The 23,943-nt window shown below is 41.3% G+C and overlaps 1 protein-coding gene across 1 annotated transcript in view; it reads left to right on the top strand.

Moving 5' to 3' along the window:
- Window positions 1–23,943, top strand: part of RHBDL3 (rhomboid like 3) — a 142,674-nt gene that overhangs the window by 62,228 nt on the left and 56,503 nt on the right. Inside the window, exon 4 of the mRNA XM_070934798.1 lies at window positions 9,207–9,365. Coding sequence (XP_070790899.1) covers window positions 9,207–9,365 — 159 coding nt within the window. The remainder of the gene's footprint in view (window positions 1–9,206; window positions 9,366–23,943) is intronic.

The raw sequence follows: 23,943 nt of genomic DNA, 5'->3' as shown, positions 1-23,943 counted from the left end.
GCTGACTCCTCTCCCTCATGTTCGGAGCCTTCTTCCTCCGATGAGATAGGCTCAGAGGGCGGGGCCACAACAGTTGATTGCTCTCACTGTCAGAAAATTTCTCCTTATTTCCAGGTTGAATCTCTCCTTGTTCAGTTTCCATCCATTATTCCTTGTCTGGCCTACAGGTGCCTTGGAAAATACTTTGACCCCCTCCTCTCTGTGGCAGCCCCTCAAATATTGGAACACTGCTATTATGTCTCCCGTGGTCCTTCTCTTTACTAGACTAGCCATGCCCAGTTCCTGTAACCATTCTTCATATGTTTTAGAGATAGCTGGGTTTCTTTATTATATTGAAGATACCTCATTTCAAGCCATTTCCCATCAACTCCATATACATGTTGAAAAAGATCATGGAAGGGACTGAGCCTCGGGGCACCCCATAATGGAATGCCTAAGGCTTTTTTTCTTTTAAATGCCTCTGACGATCCAAGCTGAGTTGCCTGATCAACAGAGGCTTTTTTCTTTTAAAAGCCTCTGACGATCCCAGCTGAGCCACGCGATCATCAGAGGCTTTTTTTTTTACTTTTAAAAGCATTTTTTCAGCCGAAGAGGTTGTAGAAAAAATGCTTTTAAAAGTAAAAAAAAAAAAAGCCTCTGATGATCGTGCGGCTCAGCTGGGCATGGGGGGGGGCAGGGATTTTTGCTACTGGTTCTTTGAACCACCCACCTCCATCACTACCAGATCAGGCGATCCGGTCCGAACCAGGAGCATTTCACCCCTGCTATACAGATAGTCCTCTACTTAGGACCACAAATGAGCCCAAAATTTCTGTCGCTAAGTGAGACATTTGTTAAGTGAGTTTTGCCCTGTTTTATGACTTATTTTGCCACAGTTGTTAAGTGAATCCCTGCAGTTGTTAAGTTAGTAACACGGTTGTTAAGTGAATCTGGCTTCCCCATTGTCTTTGCTTGTTAGAAGATTGCAAAAGGGGATTGCATGAGCCCAGGACACTGCAAGTGTCATAAATATGAGTCAGTTTCTAAGAGTCTGAATTTTGATCAAGTGACCATAGGGATGCTGCAATGGTTGTAAGTGTGAAAAATGGTCATAAGTCACTTTATTCAGTGCCGTGGTAACTTCGGACGCTCACTAAATGAATTGTTGTAAGTTACCTACAATCCCCAATGCAGGCATTTTCCTTCACCAGTAAGTTTTCTTTCCCACTGTCTCACCTAGGTCTGTCTTCAACAGGGAATCTGGCTTCCCTGTTGACTTTGCTTGTCGGAAGGTTGCAAAACCGGATCACATGACCCCAGGACACTGCAACCGTCATAAATATGAGTCAGCTGCCAAGCATCTGAATTTTGCTCACGTGATCACAGGGATGCTGCAAGGGTCATAAGTGTTAAAAACGGTCATAAGTCCCATTTTTTGCCGCCGTTGTAACTTTGAATGGTCACTAAATGAACTGTTGTAAGTTGAGGATTACCTGTATTCTATGGAATGGGCTGACGGTCCAACTTCTAATCATCAAAGGCAGGCCTGAAGGTCATTGAAGTTGGCAGTGTCAAGGACCTTTGAGAGGACTATGGTCACGTTCAACTGATTAGGAGGAAAATTGTATTCCCATTACTCAAATCCTATTACAGGTCATTTATGACAGGTATCCATATGGTTGGTGCCACACGGCCAAGTCTGAATCTAGACGCCATGGCTCTATATAATTCACATCCTTCAGGGCTGTTTGTAGTTGTCTTCCCACCATGTGCCCACAACCTGCCCCCAAAGTTAGTTGCTGGCCTATAGTTGTGAAGAAGTGAATCCAGAGCTGGCCTCTTGAGCAGCGGGTGATAGATTGGCACCTCTTTCAAAGCCACTGGAAAACCAAAGAGGCACTGCCTATTGCCCGGATGCAAAAAATCCTGCAGGAGGTAAATAGACATCAGTCTCTCCCCACCTGTATTACAAGCTCTTGATGCTATCCAAGGCAACCGTTGAGTGGTTGCTCAGGTGAGGAAAAAGGCGTTGCCCCTGCTGGTGCGCTACTTTTTGAGCAGCCTGTCCTTCAGGTTCCACAACATGTAGTAATCTAGCATGGATGCTGAACTGGGCATCCCATATGTAGTTGTGTTAAGGTCAAGAGGACGCATACACTCTGGTGCCATGCATCGGGTGCCAACCACAGCACACTATCTTGGGATCTGTGCCATTGCCCTTGGCAAAGGAGGCATGAGGAGAAGACCAAAGAGCTCCAGGTGTCTTTTTTTTTTGCCTCCTATTTGTCCAGGCTTTACTCTTCTCTCAGGCAACGGCAGGACGAAAAAGATTTAGTGCCATCCCTCCAGGTCACATGACCTCACCACTGATGTTTAGAGGCCAGAGTTAGCGTAACTTGCAACTGCTGATGGATGCTTTGGTTTAAAAGGGGAAAATGAGGTTTTAACATTGCTACTGTCAGGTTTCGATGTCGTCTCAAATAAAATAAATTGCATTTCCAAACAAATAGTCTTTGATGAAATCTTTCATTTATTAAGCACAACAATCTGTCCCCGATTGTGGCGCTTAATAAATGAATTTATTTTATTTGAGACGATATCAAAACCTGACAGATAGCCAACACTGACTTCCTGACCCCCAAACCTTCCCTTTCCGTTCCCCAATTCTCTGCGTCTCATTGGCCATCTTCCAAATCACTCTCCCCATATCTACTATTTCAGCTCCCAGGAATGTCCCCCTTCCCATCTCATCTTCTAGAGGATATTATCTTCAGAGAAAATAAGTAGGTGAGAAGTCAACCGTCCTCTTGCCAGCTGCCCCCCTCTTCTCCTTCTTATGTCAGCACTAGAGTAAATGCAGGTTGAAATGCTGACAGCTACAATGAAAGACAGGTTAAGTCTATCTATCATCCATCTATCTATTTAAAATCATTATTTATTTTATTGGGGTTTTTTTATAAGTATAGGTAGTCCTTGCCATATGACCACAACTGAGTCCACCATTTCTGTTGTTAAGAGAGACATTGGTTAAGTGAGTTTTGCCCCATTTTAGCACCTTTCTTGCCTCCGTTGCTAAGTGAATCACTGCTGTTAATTAAGTTGGTAACACAGTTGTGAAGTGAATCTGGCTTCCCCATTGACTTTCGTTGTGAGAAAATCACAAAAGGGGAATCGCATGGCCCCCGGGGGACACTGCAGCCATCGTCAGTACATGCCAGTTGCCAAGCGTCTGAATTTTGATCGCATGACCGTGGGGGATGCTGCAACGGTCGTAAGTGTGAAAAATGGTCATACGTCGCTTTTCTCAACTCTTTGTAATGTCGAATGATCACTAAACAAATGGTTGTAAGGCAAGGACTACCTGTAACTCAAGGCAGCGGACGTACCGAGATGGGAGGAAAAAAGAGGTTGGCGTGACGTGTTTGTTTCACGATTAGATACAAGTGGGAAAATCTTCCTGGTTGGTCATTGATCGTGAGGCAATTGGGAAACGTTAGGCCCTTAGGTTGAGAAGTTGAAAAGTCTACCCAGAGGATATATCATATCCATCCTGGGGCCGAGAAACCTACATGGATGTGTTTGTGAAATCACCTGGGCCTGAGCTTGCCTTCAGGGTGTCTTTACATTTTCAGGGCTCCACCGGCGAGATTTATTTTGTAGTAGAACATCTTTCCCTTGCGTTGCAGAACTGATTTATCCACTGTCTCCGGTTAAGGATTTTTCTCCTTTCTATATCTCGGGAGTTCTGATAAGGCAGCACAAGACCGTTACGCTGAAAACATGAGCGTAGGGAGGGTCCATAAAATCAAATGGGCTGGAATAGAAAACCAGAGATTATAAAAATAAGAATGATAAAAGATAACCTTTCAGAGGACATCTTTACAACATCTGCTGCCTCTTCGCCGTCTTGACTTGTCCCCCACCTCCAGTTATGAGGAGGCCGAATGGTTTTAAAAAGCAGCAAGCTAATTCATGTGGGGATGGAGCTCTGAGCTCCCCTGAGGCACTTGGGGGATACCAATAAAGGAGACTAATTGTAGCTCAAGGTTGAACTGTGGGGTCCTTGCTGCTCTCTGAGCTTGCTTGTTTTCTTGCAGGCGTTTCATTTCCCAAACTAGGTAACGTCATCAGTGCTAGTCAGCACTACAGGTAATCCTTGAGTTATGACAGTTCACTTAGCGACCGTTCAACGTTACAATATCAACACACACCCGCAAGTACTTATGACACTGTCCCGGTGTTACAAATGTTGTAGCACCATGCCTTAGTTGTTCACTCTTACGAATGACCACAGGGACATTCCCCCTGCCTATTCTGCCCCACCCCTGCCAGATCTCCACAGGCACTGGGCCTGTGGAGACTCACTTATCTTGCAAGGATCTAGCGAGCTGTGTCCTCTCCAGCCTCTCTGCTACAGTTCCTTTGCCTGCGTCCAATAACAGAGTTGGAAGAGTCCTTGGAGGTCATCTAGCCCAACCCCCTGCTCACGCAGTAGGCCTGTACTAGGGATTTGAACCACCGAACTGCTGACCTTTCTGATTGACAAGCTCAGTGTTTTAGCTACTGAGCCATCTAGTCAGTCCCTCCAGACTCTGGTCGTCTTTGTAAAAAGCTTTTGGCATGAAGAATGGAGGCCGGGAGGGTCATGCGTGCCGCTCTCAGCCTCTGTTCTTCACACCAAAAGCCTTGAGGAAAGCCAGCCAAAGCCTGAAGGGACAAGTGATTGCGTCCTGGCAGGCTCTGGTCATCTTTTCAAAAAGCTTTTGGTGTGAAGATCAGAGGCCAGGAGGATCGTGCCCACCGCTCCCGGCCTCCATTCTTTGTGCCAAAAGTCGGACGAACCCTGCAGGGGCAATTGACCAAGGACCCCTCACTTAGGTGAGGCAGATGGTAAGAGTGGCCTAAGAAACTCTCCAAGTTCTGGAAACCACCTGCACATGGAACGGGACAATTCACCTCAGCCAACTCATCACAACCAATTTGCCACAGCCAATTCAACATGGCTAACTCATCACAGAACAATTCGCTGTGGGACAATTCAACAATTCAATTTAATCATTTAAAATAATTAAAAAGTTATTTTAATTTTTGTCATTCGCATTTCATTTTGCCCTTCCTTTAGCATCCTTTCTTTAATGATTCTATTGCACTATTTCTTCAATATGAGTGTAACTCTTGTTCCGCAGCAAGTTGTCCTGCAGTAAGTTGGCCATACAAGTTGACTGTGGTGAATTGGTCATCACGACAGGTATTACAAGGGGTTAGGGCAGTGGTGAAATTCAAATTTTTTTACTACCGGTTCTGTGGGCGTGGCTTGGTGGGCGTGGTGTGGCTTGGTGGGCATGGCAGGGGAAGGATACTGCAAAATCTCCAATCCCTCCCCACTCCAGAGAAAGGACACTGCAAAATCTCCATTCCCACCCCACTCTGGGACCAGCCAGAGGTGGTATTTGCCGGTTCTCCGAACTGCTCAAAATTTCCGCTACTGGTTCTCCAGAACCTGTCAGAACCTGCTGGATTTCACCCCTGGGTTAGGGTCTTCCTTCATTACTTGGATGTTCAGAATCCTCTGACACGATGGCTTTGAAAATTGGGATACCCTTGCATCTAGGTCTCCTTATTTCTGGGAAATGGCCCACCCCCGTCTGCCCACTTCCTTAAGATGTCTATCAAGTCAGGCCACAAATTCCATTCCTGTCCAATTTGAGGTACCCTGTTTGAAGCAGCAGAAACGAAATCCATACGCTCCTCTGGCCGTGCCATCTGCCTCAGCTAACTTGTGTTACTGTAGGTTTCTTTTCTACTTCAAGATTGAAAAGAAGAAGAAAAAAAAATCACTGCCCAATTTAGCTGCTTGCAAGCTGCTCCTTTTGCCTCCTGCCCCCACTTCCCTGCCTCTTTGCCAAGCCAATCAATCCCAGCCAAAGGTGGGAGCTTTGTTTGCAGTCAGCGAGAGCCAGCTTCTTCAAAAAGGGTTTTGTTGCTTTTACCAAGCTGCCTTTTCCACAGACAAAATGTTTCCATGGAAAAATGCCCTCCTGGGCTGAACTTTTCTCATGAATCTCCACCTCTTTTCTTCCGCCTTTCAACTCAAGTGACAAGCTTGATATCATTATTATTGGCAACCAGAAGCCGGCAGGCCAAGTTGAGAAGATCAAAGACCGGCCTGCAGACAGCCGAGGCCCAGCCAAGATGAAGTTGCATTGGATTTACTGTAAATTGCTCCGAGCTTCTGTGAGGATTTCAGTTTATAAAGGCAAATACCTTTTGTCTGATGCCAGTCTTAGCTTTCTCCTTTTGTGATTACAAAACCATTGATTGTAAAACAGCATATTTTATCTCTCCATTAATCACTCTTCTGTGTTACAGAAATAAAACTGCAGCACTTACAAGGGTAATACTGTATTATCCGTCTTTGGCACTCAGTGAATCTTAAAGCAATCTTTGTAAGATAGAAACTTGTTCTGTTGGAAGGATTTTTAACTACAAAAGAGCCACACGTTAAACGTTATTTTTATATGAAGTCACCATTTTACCTATTCTTACCTACTCCTATTCTTTTCTCAGGGTCACTAGCACTTAAAAACCACTGACATTATAATAGATAATATGTTAACATTTGTAATTTCAGTGGGTATAAGGCTGAGTTTCTCAAGTTTTTTAAAAAAATATTCCTTAGAGCAATTCATTTCCAAGAAAACATTCATTTCCTTGAATATCTTACAAGGACAAAATTTCTCTTCCATTTCCAAAAGGTGACAAATAACTGCCGGATGAATTAAGCTCTGGAGAAAGAATCTGTTGCTTCTCCATGTGTTTCAAAAGAAGTTCCATTAGCCTTTAAAAATGATTTTTTTTTCAAACTTTGATTATGATGTGGCCATGAATGTTATCATGCCTCAGGGCTGAGATCTTTTTAAACCTCTTCCAAATGGCTGCAAAATAATGCAGTCTTGTGGTCAGAAGAGCTGAAGTCATGAGACAAACCAGCCTTGAGAATTGGACCATATCTTCTACCTTTTCAGGTGTCAATCCAGAGAAGAGGCTGGGCTTAAGGAAAGATACTCTCTGTGGTTATTCATTGCTGAAAATATTGTACAGATAGTACTTGATTTACAGCTATAATGGAGCCGCCCATTATGGTTGTTAAGTCATAACAGCCATAAAACGGGTCACCACATGATTGTTCTGCTTTTACTTTTTTTGTGAGGGTTGTTAAGCAAACATGGCAGTTGTTAAGCGAACCTTCTATTTTCTATGGGGTCTTTCTTGCCAAAAAACTGGAAATAAACTTTGGTTTTTGGCAGAAGTGTCATAAATCGTGACCACATGACCGTGGGATGCTACAAAGGGCTGTAAATGTAGTCTGGTTACTGAGTAGTAGAAATACGATTACGTGACTGAGGGACCGGATTGGCAGTTGAAATTTTAGAACCAAGTTGTAAGTTCCTTTGTGGAGGGGGTATTCATACCCATCCTTTATGGGTGGGTTTGCTTATTTTTGTTATTAAAATGTTAATCAATTTGAATATTTAGAAATTCAAGCAACAACCACCTCCCATCCCATAAAAGACTTCTTTTATTACTCCATTAATTTAGCCTGCAATATTGGCTCTCAGAAAGATATGCATTCATTTCCTCAGTTTACTGTACCAGTTTCACCATTTTTCCAACCTTGCCGATTCTACATTCTATGGGGACCTTGGTGCTTGCTGAGCTTGGTTGTTTTCTTGTAAATATTTCATTACCCAAACTTGGTAACATCATTAATGACTAGTGACTACCACTGATGGTGCTACCTAGTTTGAGTAATGAAATATCTGCAAGAAAATAACCAAGCTCAGAAAGCACCAAGGACCCCTAATTTCAACCCTGAGCTACAAATATTCTCCTTTATTGCAACATTCTGAGTCTGCATTCAAACCAGAGATTTACCTACAATCAGGCTGTTTGACTTGAATTGATATAATATGTTATGCGAATGCAGCCATTGTGATTTGTGAAACATATTTTATGACTTAACATGCTCAACTAATTGAGTTTTTGTTTAACTACCGTGTTTCCCCGAAAATAAGATCCTGTCTTATATTTTTTTGAACCCCAAAATAAGCACTTGGCCTTATTTTTGGGGAGGTCTTATTATTTTGGGGTGCATGGAAGAAACCAAAGGAAATGGTGGGGACCAGCTGCTCATGCGTTTAAATATTTTTGGGGAGGGCTTATTTTCAGGGGGGGCTTATTTTAGTGCATGTGCTCAAAAGCCGAATTGAGCTTATTATCAGGGGATGTCTTATTTTAGGGGAAACAGGGTATGAATAAATAATTCATGGATTAAATACTGAACCATGGTTTCTGAGCCATAGTTTGTTTAGCAAGCTGGAATAAACATCCAGAAAGAAAGATGATTGGAATTTTGGAGTTTGGATAGTATCAGTTTTAGCATTAAATAGATTTGTTAAGTATTGGAAGATATTTCCAATATTTTTCCTGACAAAGACTGACAGCACACATATGAGCCTAAAGTGGAAGCAGAGAGAGGACACTTATACAGGCACAATTGAGGCCAACATTTATGTTGTTAAATGAAAAATTTGTTAAGTGAATTTGTCCCCTTTTACAACTTTTCATTTGCAGCTGTTAAATTAGTCACATGGTTGTTAAATGAAGCTGGGTTCTCCATTGACTTTGCTTGTCAGAAGGTCGCAAAACAACTCCTGAACACTGCAGCGATCATCAATATGAGTCACTTGTCAAGCATCTGAATGTGAATCACATGATCACTGGGATGCTGTGGTCATAAGTGTGAAAAATGGCCCTAGGTCATTATTTTCAGTGCTGTTGTAACTTTGACTCAGAGCCGCGGTGGCTCAGTGCTTAGAGTGCAGTACTGCAGGCAACTTCTACTGCCTGCCAACTGCCTGCAATTTGGCAGTTCAAATCTCACTGGGCTCAAGGTTGACTCAGCCTTCCATTCTCCCAATGTCGGTAAAATGAGGACCCAGATTGTTTGGGGGCCATACACTGACTCTGTAAACTGCTTATAGAGGGCTGTAAAGCACTATGAAGCAATACATAAGTCTAAGTGCTGTTGCTATTGCTCTTGAACTGTCGCTAAACGAACTGTTGTAACTCGAGGACTACCTGTAAATGCCTATTCCTGCAATTCACTCTGATGTGTCTGCTGCATTAGTGCATCATTCTCTTTCTTTATCTGTTTCTGTATCCAGCTGGATCCTGAAAACACGGGTTATATCAGCACAGAGAAATTTCGGAACCTCCTCCAAAGACATAGCTCTGAACTAGATCCACATAAACTGGAAGTGCTTTTGGCCTTAGCAGACAACAATTCGGATGGGAAGATTTGTTATCAAGACTTTGTCAACTTGGTAAGTGATTTTTCTAGGAGAAAATGTGTGTGTGTGTGTGTGTGTGTGTAAGCCTCCATGGCTGCAAGTACCTGGGAATGTAAAGGAAAGACACAGGAGCCTAATGAGAAAGGAATACTGCTGGTCCTCTGTTTATGACCACAGTAGAGACTGGACATTTTGTTGTTAAGTGGTACAGTTGTTATGTGAGGCATCAAGTGATCGCACCTGATTTTACCCTTTTTCCCATGATTGTTAAGTGAATCACTGTGATTGTTAAGCAAGACACCAAGCAACCACAACCGGTGACCTTTCCTGTCAGCTTCCCAACTGACTCTGCTGGTTGGAGGCCATCTGGAAAAGTTCAAATGGTGATGACGTGACTGCAGGAAGCTGCAACAAACATAAATTCATAATGGTTGCCAAACATCCAAATTGTGATCATATGTTGCTTCTCCATAGGAATGCGATAGTGGTTGTAAGCATGAGGATTGGTTGTAAATCCCTTTTTTCTGCACTGTTGTAACTTTGAGCCCTCGCTACATTAATGGTCGTAAATTGAGGACTTCCTGTAATCTCTAAAAGGAAAAGGGAAGCACTGGTAGGCTAATCGACATAGCAATCAATCAGCAAGACTTGCCTTCCCTGCAGAGATTGTCTGAAATGTTATAGGTCGGATCTCCTGCTTAAGCAGGGGGCTGGACTAGAAGACCTCCAAGGTCCCTTCCAGCTCTATTCTGATTCTGATTCTGATTGGAAGGGATGACCAGCCAGATCCTGTGGTTATTGTAGGCTTGACTAAGTGCTAGCCCGTTCTGGGTTGGAATTCTTAAAGCTGGTTTTAGAATATTAGCCAGTAACATCACCAAAGAGAAACGGCTTAAATTGCTGTGCAGAATTGCCCTAGAGTTTAGAAATCCTTCTCATGTAATATTATACATGTATTCCTTCCCAGGAATTCATGTATACATAATTTGTTTATTTGTGCATTTATTTATTCAGTATATTTCTTCTGTGTACTGAGGAGAGATCCATTTCCCAGTGTGCAGGGTTAGAAAAACAATTTTTATGTTCCTTTCTGGCCCGTATGTTTGCATTTCTACTTTCCAGAAGCACAAATGACCTGAGCTAGAGTTTGGGGATTTCCAGTCATTTTGAAAACTGAATTATTTTAAGCCCATCTGTGCTCAGCCCCTTTTTTTTGTCGCTTTTCCAAAACTGAATTATTCAAAAACACAAGTTCAGTTTTGGAAAAAGACCCAGACGAACCACAAACACATTCAAACCAAGGGAAGGAAAAGGAGAAAATTTTGAGAGGAAGCAGAGGAAAAAAAATTACATTAAAAACAAAAAAAACCCAACAGTTGTGGTCCCCTGCTTTATAGTGAAATGAAAGATGAGCTCACAGTGTGGGAAAGTTGGAGAGTGATGGGGTTAAGACAGCTGAGTTGCTTTAGAAAGTGCAGATCAACCGGGTGGGAGGGGGAGGGTGTCTTTTAATTGGATGGCAAGGGAAGAAGAGGAGAAGACTAAAAAATGCATTCAGGAGGGCCAAAAGGCAGAGCAGAAGCAAACTATCTTGCTGTAAATGCTTGGAGATCAATTTCAAACTCAGACCTTCGATGTGATGTGGAATTTGGCCTAACTCCCCAGTAAATATTTTGGCAAATGAATGCTTGTGTTCTACCTAAAGAAGTATTGCTTTGATTTCTAAAACTTTTTAAAAACAATGCTTAAAGGTACACACTATCTTCTCCAAAAAGAGCTGAGTTTTGTTGAGAAAGCTCTAGATCAGGGCTCGTCCTCACGTGACGTATCAGGACTTCCCCCCCCCTTCGCTAAACCGGGGGTGGGCATGGCCAGCACGTGACGCATCCGGCCCACGGGCCATGAGTTTGACACCCCTGCTCTACATGGAGTTCTTTGGTATTCTTCCTATTTACTTCCTCTGACTATCTCACTGGCTTCTGAACGTGAATGTACTTGGTGAATTTATGAAGATCCTGCTACTCTCATGGTGAAGAAGTGGTGCTTTGACAATCTGTTTCCTATCTTTCCCAAACTCTGTCTACACACAAGCAAATCGCAGTATCACAAACACATCAGTCTCATTCCTGGATGGATGGAGGATGGACGGATGAATACCTGGATAGATGGATAGCTTCCCTTAGTATCCATCTCTAATATCATCATGTTCTGTCCTCGACACAGATGTATAAATCCTGAAACATCTTAAATGCAGTGAAAAAGGCTACCATATTTTCTGATGAAAAGATGATATGCCATCATTTGTTTGTGACTCGGCGCTCCCATGTAACATCTCTCCTGCGCGAGCTGCACTGGCTCCCGGTGGTCTTCCGGGTGCGCTTCAAGGTATTGGTCACCACCTTTAGAGCGCTCCATGGCTTAGGACCCGGGTATTTATGAGACCGCCTTCTGCCACCGATAGCCTCCCACCGACCAGTACGCTCCCACAGAGAGGGGCTCCTCAGGGTGCCATCGGTCAAACAATGCTGACTGGCGGCCCCCAGGGGGAGAGCCTTCTCTGTGGGGGCACCTACCATCTGGAATGAGCTGCCCCCAGAGATATGGCGGATCCCGGATCTTCGCACCTTTCGCCGTTCCCTAAAGACGTTTTTATTCCAGCAAGCCGGGCTGGCCTAACTCTTTTAAATTGTTTTAATTTTTAAATTGTTTAATTATGGGTCTTAATACAGGGGTGCTTTTAATTGTGGGCCAAATTAATTTAATTGGATTTTAATACTGTTTTTAAATTTTGTATTTCTTGTGTTTTATCTGTTGGCTGTTCACCACCCTGAGTCCTTTGGGAGAAGGGCGGTATATAAATATAAACAATAAATAAATAAATAAATTAGATTTTTATCTTGCCTTTACTTTATCAGTAACTCAAGGTGGCAAACATACCTAATGTTCCTTCTTCCTCATATTTGCCTCACAACAACAGCCTTGTGAGGTGGGTTGGGCTGAGAGAGAGTGACTGGCCCAAGGTCACCCTGCTGGCTTTCATGGCTACGATGGGACTAGAACTCACTGTCTCCCAGTTTCCAACTGGGTATCTTCACCCCTAGATTAAACTAGTTCTCTTGTTTCCCTTCTTTCTTTGGTTGTTTTTCACATTTTATTTTCTCTGTTACAAAACACTTTTTCTTTCTTTTAATCGTTAGTTCTGTTCAGGTAACTTTAACAGCTTTCTGGAATCCTAAGTGACTTTCTCATATTGATGCTCAGTAAATATTTCTCTTTTTTATGAAGTTTCTTAGAATCTTCTCTGTTCTAAAGTTTCCAGTGAGTCAAACAATCTCCAGGCTGTTGCTGTTAGCAACACCACATTGCACTGCAAGCCTAAGTATGTCGAGCACATCCATGTGTAATCTCATAGGCCTTCTAAGTGGTTTCCCACATATAGTGAACAGCATCTGCAATAAAACATGGCTTTAGTGTTTACTGAAATGAATCCGGAGCACAGCTAAAACCAAATACAGTCTTAATCTGCTGCCTTTCAGAAGTTTTGAATTCTCCATAAATTCTGGGATCCCCCTTGACTATCAGAATCTTTGTCTTGAAATAGGGATAAGCACAGGTTCTTCATCTCTAAACTCCTATCCAGCTTTTCATAATTATGTATCTCTCCATGTCCGTATGGATGATTTGAAGTGCAAGTTCAAACTTTTTAAGAAGGTGACCCCACACCCAGGGGTGGGTTCTAAATTTTTTTACTACCGGTTTTGTGGGTGTGGCTTATAGGTCATGTGACTAGGTGGGCATGGCTAGCTGGTCAGAGTCATTTCTGGAAGGTCCTCGCACTTACGACCAGTCCTCGCACTTACGACCCGACTCATTTGTTTGCTTTTAACACTGATCAGCTGTAGGACGGCCCTTTGAAGCCCCGCGGCAAGAGTTTAAACAGTTTTTTTTCCCTCTAGTCATCAGCTGGGACTCAGGAGGCAGCAATAGATTGGGGGTGGGACCAAATAAAAGGTAAGAATAACGTGGGGGGGTGGGAGGGCGGGGGGGAACCGGTTCGGTGACATCATATCGTCACCGCTACGGTCTCTGCCGAACCAAACCGAACCGGGAGGAACCCACCACTGCCCACACCCCTGAGTAATTTTCTGACTTGCTGGCTAAATAATTGACTTAAAAATGGAACAATTTGCTAAGGGAAAAACCTTTCACTGATTCCCGTAAAATTGAAATTCCATTCTGTATCTCTTGGTTCTACCAGAGATGTTGCTCTTATCAATGCCTTCTGCCCATGCTTAGGGTTAAATAGATAGCAGCCAAGTTAATTGCCTTTATTGATCTTCTTTTAAATTCTTTAAGTGCAATTTGGGCCTTCCTTTGTTCTTCTGTTTTACTTGTTTAGCCTCTGAACAAACTTTATATAATTGTACAATTGACTGTAAAGATTTTAAAAGATAACCTTCCCTAAACATTCCCCTAAACTATCTCTGCAAGATGACATGACTGCTAAGCTTCCCTTGGGTTCTTTGCATTTTCCAAAGGTTTTGTTAAATTCAATCTTAGGTTTTAGGCAAGGAAATCTAGCATAAGTGTTCATTTTAAATTTTAATTTTAATAAAACGGTTAATTGTGTTTTATGTCTAGAGATGGACTGTGCATCAAATCTCTCCAACTAACTATACATTATGGGCATAGATTAGTTTGTGAATCTGGGATGGTATTGCCTTTTCATGATTTTCTGTGGGTTTGGAAGCTAAACAGAATTGCATCTGGTTACCTCCTGAATCAGAGATTATCAGGAAATACCAGGTGGCCTACATTGGGAAAGCAAGCCATATGGGCAGAAAACATCAATAAACTCTTTCCATACACTGACTTTAAAAAATAAGCTTTTGAATCAGCTCTTTATTGAGAGATCGATCAACACACACCTTTGTAGAGAAGGTTTAATTTGTCATTTAATTTTATCTTTCCATTGATATATAATTTTATGGTACTACTCCAAAAAAGTGGTGTTATTAGCCATCAAACATCAAAAATACACTTTTCCCAAACGGTTTCCACAATTTTGGCCACTACTGTATGTCTAACACTTATTTCTCCATTGTTTCTTCTCCCAATCTCATTTTAGGGGGTCCCTGGACAGATTCAGTATGCCGTGTCAAAATGGGTAGTGGATGGGAGCTGAAAAGGGTCATTCCAAGCAGTGCTCTATTTTTGGATCTGTGAAAACTCTTTTGGAAGTATTGTCACTTGGGCTCGTTTTCTTGTCAACAATGCACAAATAGTTTGCCACTATAGTATCTTGGTCCAGGTTTTGTTTCAATTTCTCAATCTGATTTCTACCTTGGAGAGATTCAGGAAAGAGGCCAACCCAGGTTAGGTTAGAAACTTGGCCAGGTTTAGCTTGCTGTGAGAGCTCTTTTCAAATGTCTTGCCTGAAATTAATCAATCATCTAATTAATTGGTTTTTGCAGTTACATTCTCTTTCCTTTGGCTGTAAATAAAGCTAGGATTAAATTAGCTAGGTTGTAAATTAAAATAAAATAGGGATGTCATTCAGAAGTGGCTGACAGGGCTATTTTCTTCTGAGCCAAATACAGTAAACAGGTTGGAATTGATTAATATGGCAAGATATCCCTTTAACTGGTATGTATGAGTGATTATTTATTTATCTAATTTATAAAGCCATCTCATGAACAAGTGACTCTGGGTGGCATGCAAAAAAACTTACGCATCTAGTTTTTAATTGTTTACATTTTAAAAAAATATAAATTTTCAGGGTGAGCGATTACTATTACAGTCGACAATGAATTGCATGTTTGGCTTTTTAATTTTTATTGAAAACTTTTCAGAGATATAAAAGATATACGTTTAAGGAAAAGGGAGTATAGAAAGAAATGCAAATAGAAAAAAGAAAAGACATAAAAAGAAACAACTTCCAAACTTCATCACAGTTGCAATCTTATCCTCATTTCCTTCCTCTGTAACCGTGATGATGAACCTATGGCACGCATGCCAGAAGTGGCACGCAGAGCCATCTCTCTGGGCACACCAGCTGTCACCCTTTGCTCTTCCGGGTTCTGGCGCGTACATGCGTGTCAGCCAGCTGGTCTTGGCACATGCGGGAGCACCGGAAAATGGAAGAGCAGCTCCCTGGTGTGCATGCGCACCAGAAGACCAGGTGACTGGCATGCATGTGCTCACAGGAAACCAGAAGCTCAGCTTCCCGGTGTGCATGTGTATGCCAGGGAATTGCTCTTCCGGTTTCCAGCGCTCCTGCACATGCACACCAGGGAGCTGCTCTTCCGGTTTCCGGCTCTCCCTCCTGCGCGTGTGTTTCCGTTTCGGCACTTGGTGTCGAAAAGGTTCGCCAACAGTGCTTTATAAGGTTAACATCAGACCTCTCCTCTTCCCATATTTAATCAGCAAATCCAGAAATCACAAAACATTTCCCCCCCCATTTTTCAGCAAAAAGTTCATAAAATCTTTCCAGTCTGACAAAAATACTTATTGTCTTATACCTGATCAAACAGGTCAATTTTGCCATTTTGTCAATTTTATAATCTGTACAATCCACACCTCCATTGTGGGTATTTCAGATTTTGCTATCTTTGACTTCAGGGAGAGGTATGGCAAAATGAAGGTGGCTCAGTGAAAATAGAGCTGATGGCCTTGGCAAAGACCAAGGAACTAGTGAGTAGACTCCTTGGAACCTCTCTGGATAAAGGGAGGACAAAAAGTCGGCCACATATGTTCAGGACTGCTGTTTCCCATGAGGAGACTGCAGAACAGTGGTTTGAGCATCATCTGATGATGGGATTAGCCATCTTTCTCACAGCTATGGCAGATACTGTTACTGAGTTTGCAAACCTCTTCACTTTTGGAAATTGCCCATTAACTATTTCTACGCTATTAGAGACCTTCAGAATGGCAAGTTTGAAAACATGGGGTGAATCTGCCTTTAATTCTGAATGAAAGAAAACTTTATTTATAGCATAATAATTTAAAGAATCTGAAATAAACAACAAAAAGCTAAAATGATTTTGATCCTAGAAAGTTATAAAAGAGCTAAGGGTCCAGATAAATTTGCAATATTTAACTTTTACATTAAGATTTTAGAGTTAATTCTGAGGAACAAACTGCTTCTGATGGGAGAAAGATCCTATTTTGGTTTTTACAAGACATAATATAAAGAATTTCATGATTTCAAAAACTGAACATCAATGAGAACTGAAGATTTTAGGTAGATGAAAGAGATACATACCTGAAAGATGGTGCAAAATGTTACAACAATAAAAATACTAAATGGGACTTTTGAAGAATGGAATCAGAAGATAATAACCATCGTAACATAGTTATGATGGCTGCTTCTATGGATAGACTATGTTCAAAAGATGTTACTGAAGAAACATCCAATGAAGAACCATTTTTCCCTAACAATATGAAGATGATATTGAAAGTGGATTTACAACTGACAGCCTAAGAAAAATGTTTAGAAAGGATGTTTCACTGGATCTGCAAAAGAATTTTAAAATTTCTTTAAAATTTAAAATGGAAATACAAATGACAAATCAAGAGAGTGACCTGGATAATTTCTTTAAAATTTGATTTACAAAAGAGACTTGTTAAATTTTGTTTGATGGGACAAACAAGAAATGAAAAAAATTCAAACCCTACAACAATACTTGAAATTTTTTTAAAATTAAGATTGTTAAAAATAAAAGGAAGAAATCTAAAGTTGGATTATTTGATCAAGGTTAAAATAAGTAATGGCAATAGTTTATGGACTTCCGACAACAGTTTATGGACTTTTTGCTAATACCAGGATACAAAAGATGAAGCTATATGGATTTATTTATAGATAACTGATGGGATTTGGGATGAAGAGATAAATGTTTGTAACTTTAGAGACAGTACCGTAAACTTACTAAATCTTTTATGCTTGTAATGAAAGTTGGAAGTCATTTCCTTATATATTTCTTCTCTCTTTATGTTCTTATATTCTTATTTTCTTTTTCCTTGAACTTTTTACTTTATTCACTTTTCTTTTTTTAAGTTTAGTTTGTATGAGTTTTTACTATTATAATAAATATTCTTAATACAAACAATATCTAAAACAGATTTTTTGTAGATCTTAGTGAAACATCCTTTCTAAACATTTTTCTTAGCCTATCAGTTGTAAATCCACTTTCAATACCATCTCCATATTGTTAGAAAAAAAATGATTCTTCATTAGGCATTTCTTTCTTTCTACCTATAATCTCACTGCAATTACCATATAATGTACAAAATCAGTCTTCCATAAATCTTTTCTATTTGGCTATTCATAAGTCTCAGTAAAAAAAAGTTCTGGTTTCATCTGAACTGTAATCTTTAAAAATCTTTGTATCAATGGATTTTTTTGTACCTAATTTTTCTTTCACAAGTCACTATGTATGATAATACAACCCTTTATGTGTTCCACATTTCCAACCTTGATTAGAGATTCTTTATACTTCTTAGACAATTTCTCTGGCATCATATATCAGTGGTACATAATTTTATAAAAGCTCTCTCTCAAAATGTAACATAATGTGAACTTCAGCCCTTTTAACCACAGTCTCTCCCATTGGTCCATCTGTATATTATAACCAACATTCTTAGCCCATTTTATCATCTTTAACTTGTTTTTCAGTCTTAAATCTCAGCAAACGTTTATACATTTTCACAATCACATATTTATGATTTGTACACAATAAGATTTCAAATTCCATTTTATGTTTTTCAATTCCAGTCCTTTTTATATCTATATCAAATGTCTCCCTTAACTGTGCCTATGAAAACCATTGACAGCTAAATATTTCTGCAGACAATTGTTCTTCTGACTTCACTTTATGTCCCCTTTGCTGCTGTACCAAACAAGTCTTGCTATGTTAAACATTTATCCACCTGCTATTTCTTTTCTATAAAATGCTTCTTGTGTTAATACTGATAAAGGCATTTTCAGGCACAGCTTGGACTTATATCAATTCCATATTCTTAATATAGCATTCCTAACATGATGATTTTGAAAGTCTACATTAACTCTAATTTTGTTATACCATAAAACCACATGCCATCCAAACCTCATGTTGAATTCTTCTAAACTGTTTTTTGTTTCTCAGCAGCACCCACTTGTTCATCCAAACTGAACATCAGGCTGCAAAATATGATTTAAGGTCTGACAATCTTAATCCTCCTCTTTCCTATGCGCCCTGCAAAATTTTATACTTAACTCTGTTTTTTTCCCCATTCCATATAAATCCAGATTTCTTTTTTAACTTTGCGTGAAAGGTATGTCATTTATCAAACTGGTGTTTGAAATAAAAAAAACATAATTTCAGGTAATATACAGGGGTGAAATGCTACCAGTTTAGGTGAACCAGTAGTAAAAAAAAAAGCTACTGGTTCATTTGAACTGGTATTTCCGATGATCAGCAGTGCCACACAATTTATATTCGCTAGAAAGCAGAAAATCCTGCTTTCTAGCAAATCTAAATCGTGGGGCACAGCTGTTCCCCCCCCCCCCCACTATTCTATTTACCTTCAAATGGCTCCTTTTTCCGCACAAAGCACACCTTTGGTGTGCACTGTGTATGTGCATGCATGCAGCATGCATTTGGTGTGCATTGCGCATGTGTGTACAGCGTGCGTTTGCTATACACTGTGCATGTATGCACATGCAGCATGCATTTGCTGTGCACTGCACATGTGTGCACATGCAGCACGCATTTGGCATGCAGCGCGTATATGCGGGCGGTAAACCAATGGCAACCCGCGAAGGATTTCACCACTGGTAATATATTCATTTATATCACAGACATTCGCCCTAGCAATGACAGTTATAACTTCTCCCATCTTAAAATATGCCCAACTTCCTTCCATACTGTAGCACAGTTATTTGGAAATAATATAAAGTTTAAATTAGTCATAACAATGCCCAATTCCGGATTAGAAGACCTCCAAGATCCCTTCCAACTCTCTTATTCTGAACATCTCTTTGTAACAAAAAAGACCCTGTATCTCCTGCTAACATCTCTGTGTCACACTAGCAAGCATCGATGAGTAACACTTCCCCCCACAAAGGCCTTGCTGCTTTTAAAATATTATTTTCTCCTTCATCCAATAAAAACTCAGCATTGTCTTTAATATAGTGCTCTCTTTTGGAACCATGGAGGGATGATACTAAATCAGATGCCTCTAGTGGTAACAGCTTTGTGTTATGCTGACACCCTCATGCAGATATTTCATTTCTATGGAGCCTTTTGGCCTTAGGGATTTGTCATGGAGAGCTAGTTGAGTCTACTTAGTATGGACCTTTTTACTGAACGTTTGGCATTCTGCAGAAATAAACGGTTTAGGATTTGGAGACTAATGTTGAGCAGCTTTCCCCAACCTGAAACCCTCCAGATGTTTTGGATTTCAACTTTCATAATTGCCAGCCGACAGGATTGGGAATTAGACGAACTCAGCATCTGACTGAGGATTCACTTTCTTCATGCTGATAAATAATTTTACAACCGTACTTTGAATTTGCCTGGATCTTTAAAGCCTCTGAATCTCTCTGCCAAATTGTAAAACAAAACAAAAAAGGCACAGCTAGTCATCCTAGTTATAACCAAAGAACAGAAGCCCATGGCGGAGATATAGCACAAAGCTGTTTAAGGAACTTTGCTATGAAGATGAGCCATTGAGCCCATTTACAAGGAGAGACATTACTGACTATGCCCCTGAAGTGTGTGTGTGGGGGGGGGGAGGTGTAAATTGCTGTTGGCAGCCTGGCCCACTCAGGTCACTTTTCTCACGCAGCATCTTGCAAATCCAACAAAGCCTGCACAGTAGGGAGGCAGACGCGTCTGCCATGATAGAGTCTCTGTTTCCAGGTCAAGCATTCTTCCTCCATTCTCTCCCTTTGCGAAACAAAGGGTGGGCTTGTTACTCGGGACAACAACTCCCAACGGCTGAAGCCAAACCAGGCTCCTCTTCGATGGTCCTGGGGAGGAGGGGAAGGGGTGAGACAGCTGCTGCTGAGCTGAGAGCCACCTGCTTGCCTGCTCCTCTGGTGGCCTAGGTGAGAAGCAGATGTGAAGCAAAGCAGGACAAGGAGGGACAATGCCGCGGACCAGGCTGCTCTTGTGTTGCTTTAATCCAAGATGCTGATTGACATCCCCAAGTAGAAAGATCAGAAGACTTGCTCCTCCCTTCCTCTCTTCTGAATGGAAGATGGGTAGCCTAGCTTTAATTGGATTGGAGATGGAAAGGTTTCATGGCCTGCTGAAATATTTCGTTTTATTCTAGTTGAGAATCTGACGTCTGTATGGATTCCTAAGAAACATTCCCCCAGGCCCACCCCATTTTCTCCTTTCAGCTGTAATTTATTGGTGCTTCTTTGCACCCACCAAATGTGAACATCCAATGCAGTTATATCACAGTGGGCAGTTGCATTCATCTAGCCCACTTGCAAGAGGTATCTAGAAAGCCTTTTGATTCCAATTTTCTGAATGCAGGCATTCCCATGTGCTTCTCTCTTTTTTCATCCTGAAAGGGTTAGGTCAGGGGTGTCAAACTTGATTTCGTTGAGGGCCACATCAGGGTTGTATTTGACTTAAGGGGGGGGGGGGCGTGGCCATCTTGACAACACTCATGTAGTGGCCCAAGCGCTCTGCCAGTGAAAATGGGCTCCTGTGTTCCCTTTCTGATTGCGATGGCTTCCTGCAACCCTCTGCCAATGAAAACAGCTCGCGAGGGCCATGCATGGCCCTCCCAAGCTCTGTTTTTGCTGGCAGAGGCACAGCGGGCCAGTCCTTTGCTGTTTCCAGGGTGGCCCTGCAGGCCAGATCTAAGCACCCCGCAGGCCAGATGTGGCCTGTGGGCCTTGAGTTTGACACCCCTGGGTTAGGTGAATAGGTAGGGACGGCAAGATTGAAGAGGATGCTGTGAATCCTGACAGATGCCAGTAATGTCAGCTTCCTGACAGTTTGCGAGTTTGTACAGTTTCATAACTGTATGGTCAATAGGTCAAGCTTTCCTTATTTTGCACAGGAGGTAAGGAAGTGATAGACCTTTTGCTTACTGTTTTTCAACCCACAATCAAGTTCACCAGCCCTTTAACCTTTAGAAAGAGATCAAACTCGTCTCTTGAGAAAAGTTGATTCTTCCTTTTCTTCAACTTTCAGTGGTGTTACCTTTTCTCCCAGAACATAAACATTTAATTTGTCTGTGCCTTTTCAATTTTTACCATCTCAGTATCTTGCCAATAATTTAAATACTATGCCACATGAAGAAAATTAGGCTCTCAATAAACCAGGTCCTGGGAGCTGCTTAAGGTAAGATTGGCATCAGTGTTGTGAGAAGTCTGAATGTATATCTCTTCCCCCCTTGCCTTTACAATCCAAGAAAGTAGGGAGAGTCCTTTCTAATATGTTTGCCACACCGCTGATGCTTCTGTGAGCTCCGCTGCCCTTTATCTAACTGTTGGGTGGCTTGTGGCTCTTGTCTCCCAAGATCATTCCCATGTACCATTATGATGGGTTGTCTGCTAAAAAGAAGCAAGGCTGTGGCATACACTTGAAAGAAAACCAGGAAACCTGTATTTGTGGAGTCTGTCTGGCAAGAACAAAGAGTGTTTATTCACAGGTAATATGCAGGTGTAACACTTGTAACTATCCTACCGTGTTTCCCTGAATATAAGGCTGTCTTATATTTTTTTGAACCCCGGAATAAGCGCTTGGCCTTATTTTCGGGGAGGTCTTATTGTTTTGGGGTGCATGGAGGAAACCAGAGGAAATGGCGGGGACTGGTTGCTCCTATGTTTAAATATTTTTGGGCAGGGCTTATTTTCAGGGCGGGTTATTTTAGTTCATGCGCTCAAAATCCCAATTTGGCTTTATTATCAGGGGATGTCTTATTTTAGGGGAAACAAGGTAGGTGGTTAGGGAACAGATAACAAAGAGTTAGTCATCCTGCATATCTCAGCTAGAAGTTAGAAATAGGGATGACCTGGAGCAAATGGAAGGTGTATTAGATAACTTCTGGAGCACTCATTAGCTAAGGCGTAGGAATAGGGATGGCTAGAGACCAATAGAACAAATAGTTAGATCATTACTAAATGTTTATTAGATGATATTTCTTATATAGCCTGCCTTCTGCTTTAGTGAAATTGTATGAAGCTCTCTTAATTCTTTGTTCTGGGTCCTGGCATTTTGCTGGCTGGGGCCCCTTTCACTGAAGTGCTTCAATAAAAGGAAACAAAACCTGCACCTCCGGTCTGGTGTTCTTCATCGGCTCCGGCACCAGGCTACGACCCGAACTGGGGACAACAATTACACCTGGTCATTACACACATAAGGCATTTGAATATAGTGTTTAGTGATTAGAGTATGTGGACTTCCTCAGAGCAGACTTCTGATCTGGGAGTGATAGAATGAGAGTGAAAACATAGAATCTAAACTTCGTTTCTAGGATAAATACAGTACAAAAGAAGTTTATAGGACAATGTGCTTTGACACAGACTGAGAAAAAAATCTCCATGGGAGAGAAGAGGTTATTTTGAAACATTGGAAATGTTGGGCTGACTCCTAGAAACCATCCTTTTACAATTTACCTGCCAAACTGGTCTTTGTTCCAAAACAAATATTTGGCTCTAACATTTAAATTGATGCTGTGTTTTTATAGTCTATTCTGTTGCCTAAATTAAACCAAATGAGTTATTTTTCTATATCTACTGGCTCCAAACTGATGCCTTGTCACAGTAGGGAAAAAGAGCATTACTCAATCAACATAAATAAATGAACTTTATACAGCTGTAAAATAATACCGGTAGTCCTTGACTTATGACCACAATTTCTGTTGCTAAACAAGTCAGTTGTTAGGTAAATTTTGCCCCATTTTATGACCTCTCTTGCTACAATTGTTAAGTGAATCACTGCAGTTGCTAAGTTAGTAACACGTTTGTTAAGTGAATCTGGCTTCCCTGTTGACTTTGTTTGTCAGAAGGTCACAAAAGGTGATCACATGACCCCGGGACACTGCAACCGTCATAAATATGAGTCAGTTTCTAAGGGTCTGAATTTTGATCAAGTAACCATGGGGATGCTGCAATGGTTGTAAGTGTGAAAAACGGTCATAAGTCACTTTATTCGGTATCGTGGTAACTTCAGATGCTCACTAAATAAATTGTTGTAAGTTACCAGCAATTCCCAATGCAGGCATTTTCCTTCACCAGTGAGTTTTCTTCCCATTGTCTTGCCTAGGCCCGTCTTTCTGGCTTGACCCTTGCCCTCTAAAACTTCAGATAATATATAGTTTGACCACAACTTTAGCCTGATGAGAACAAAAAAAGTGCTTGTCTGGAGCAATTGTCCCGGGCCTCTTTTGAAATTCTCAAATCAACTAAGAAAGTTATGCCTTCAAAGGAAAGGATGGAGATGTTAGGGATGATGATTGTTTTCATCTGATGAGAAATTAGATGATCATGGTCTCCTGGTGCAGTAGCTTGTCCAAACAATGCTACTTATATATCTGGGCAAGAACGCAATGGGAAAAGACTCATATACCTACAAACAAGGTGTTGGCATGTCAAGACCAGTGTTAT

This window comes from Pituophis catenifer, unplaced genomic scaffold (assembly GCF_029215685.1).
Source record: "Pituophis catenifer annectens isolate HBS135680 unplaced genomic scaffold, rPitCat1.0.hap2 SCAF_2, whole genome shotgun sequence".
NCBI lineage: Eukaryota > Metazoa > Chordata > Lepidosauria > Squamata > Colubridae > Pituophis > Pituophis catenifer.
Note: the sequence above shows the minus strand (reverse complement) of the source record. Positions and strands in the feature narration are given on the sequence as shown.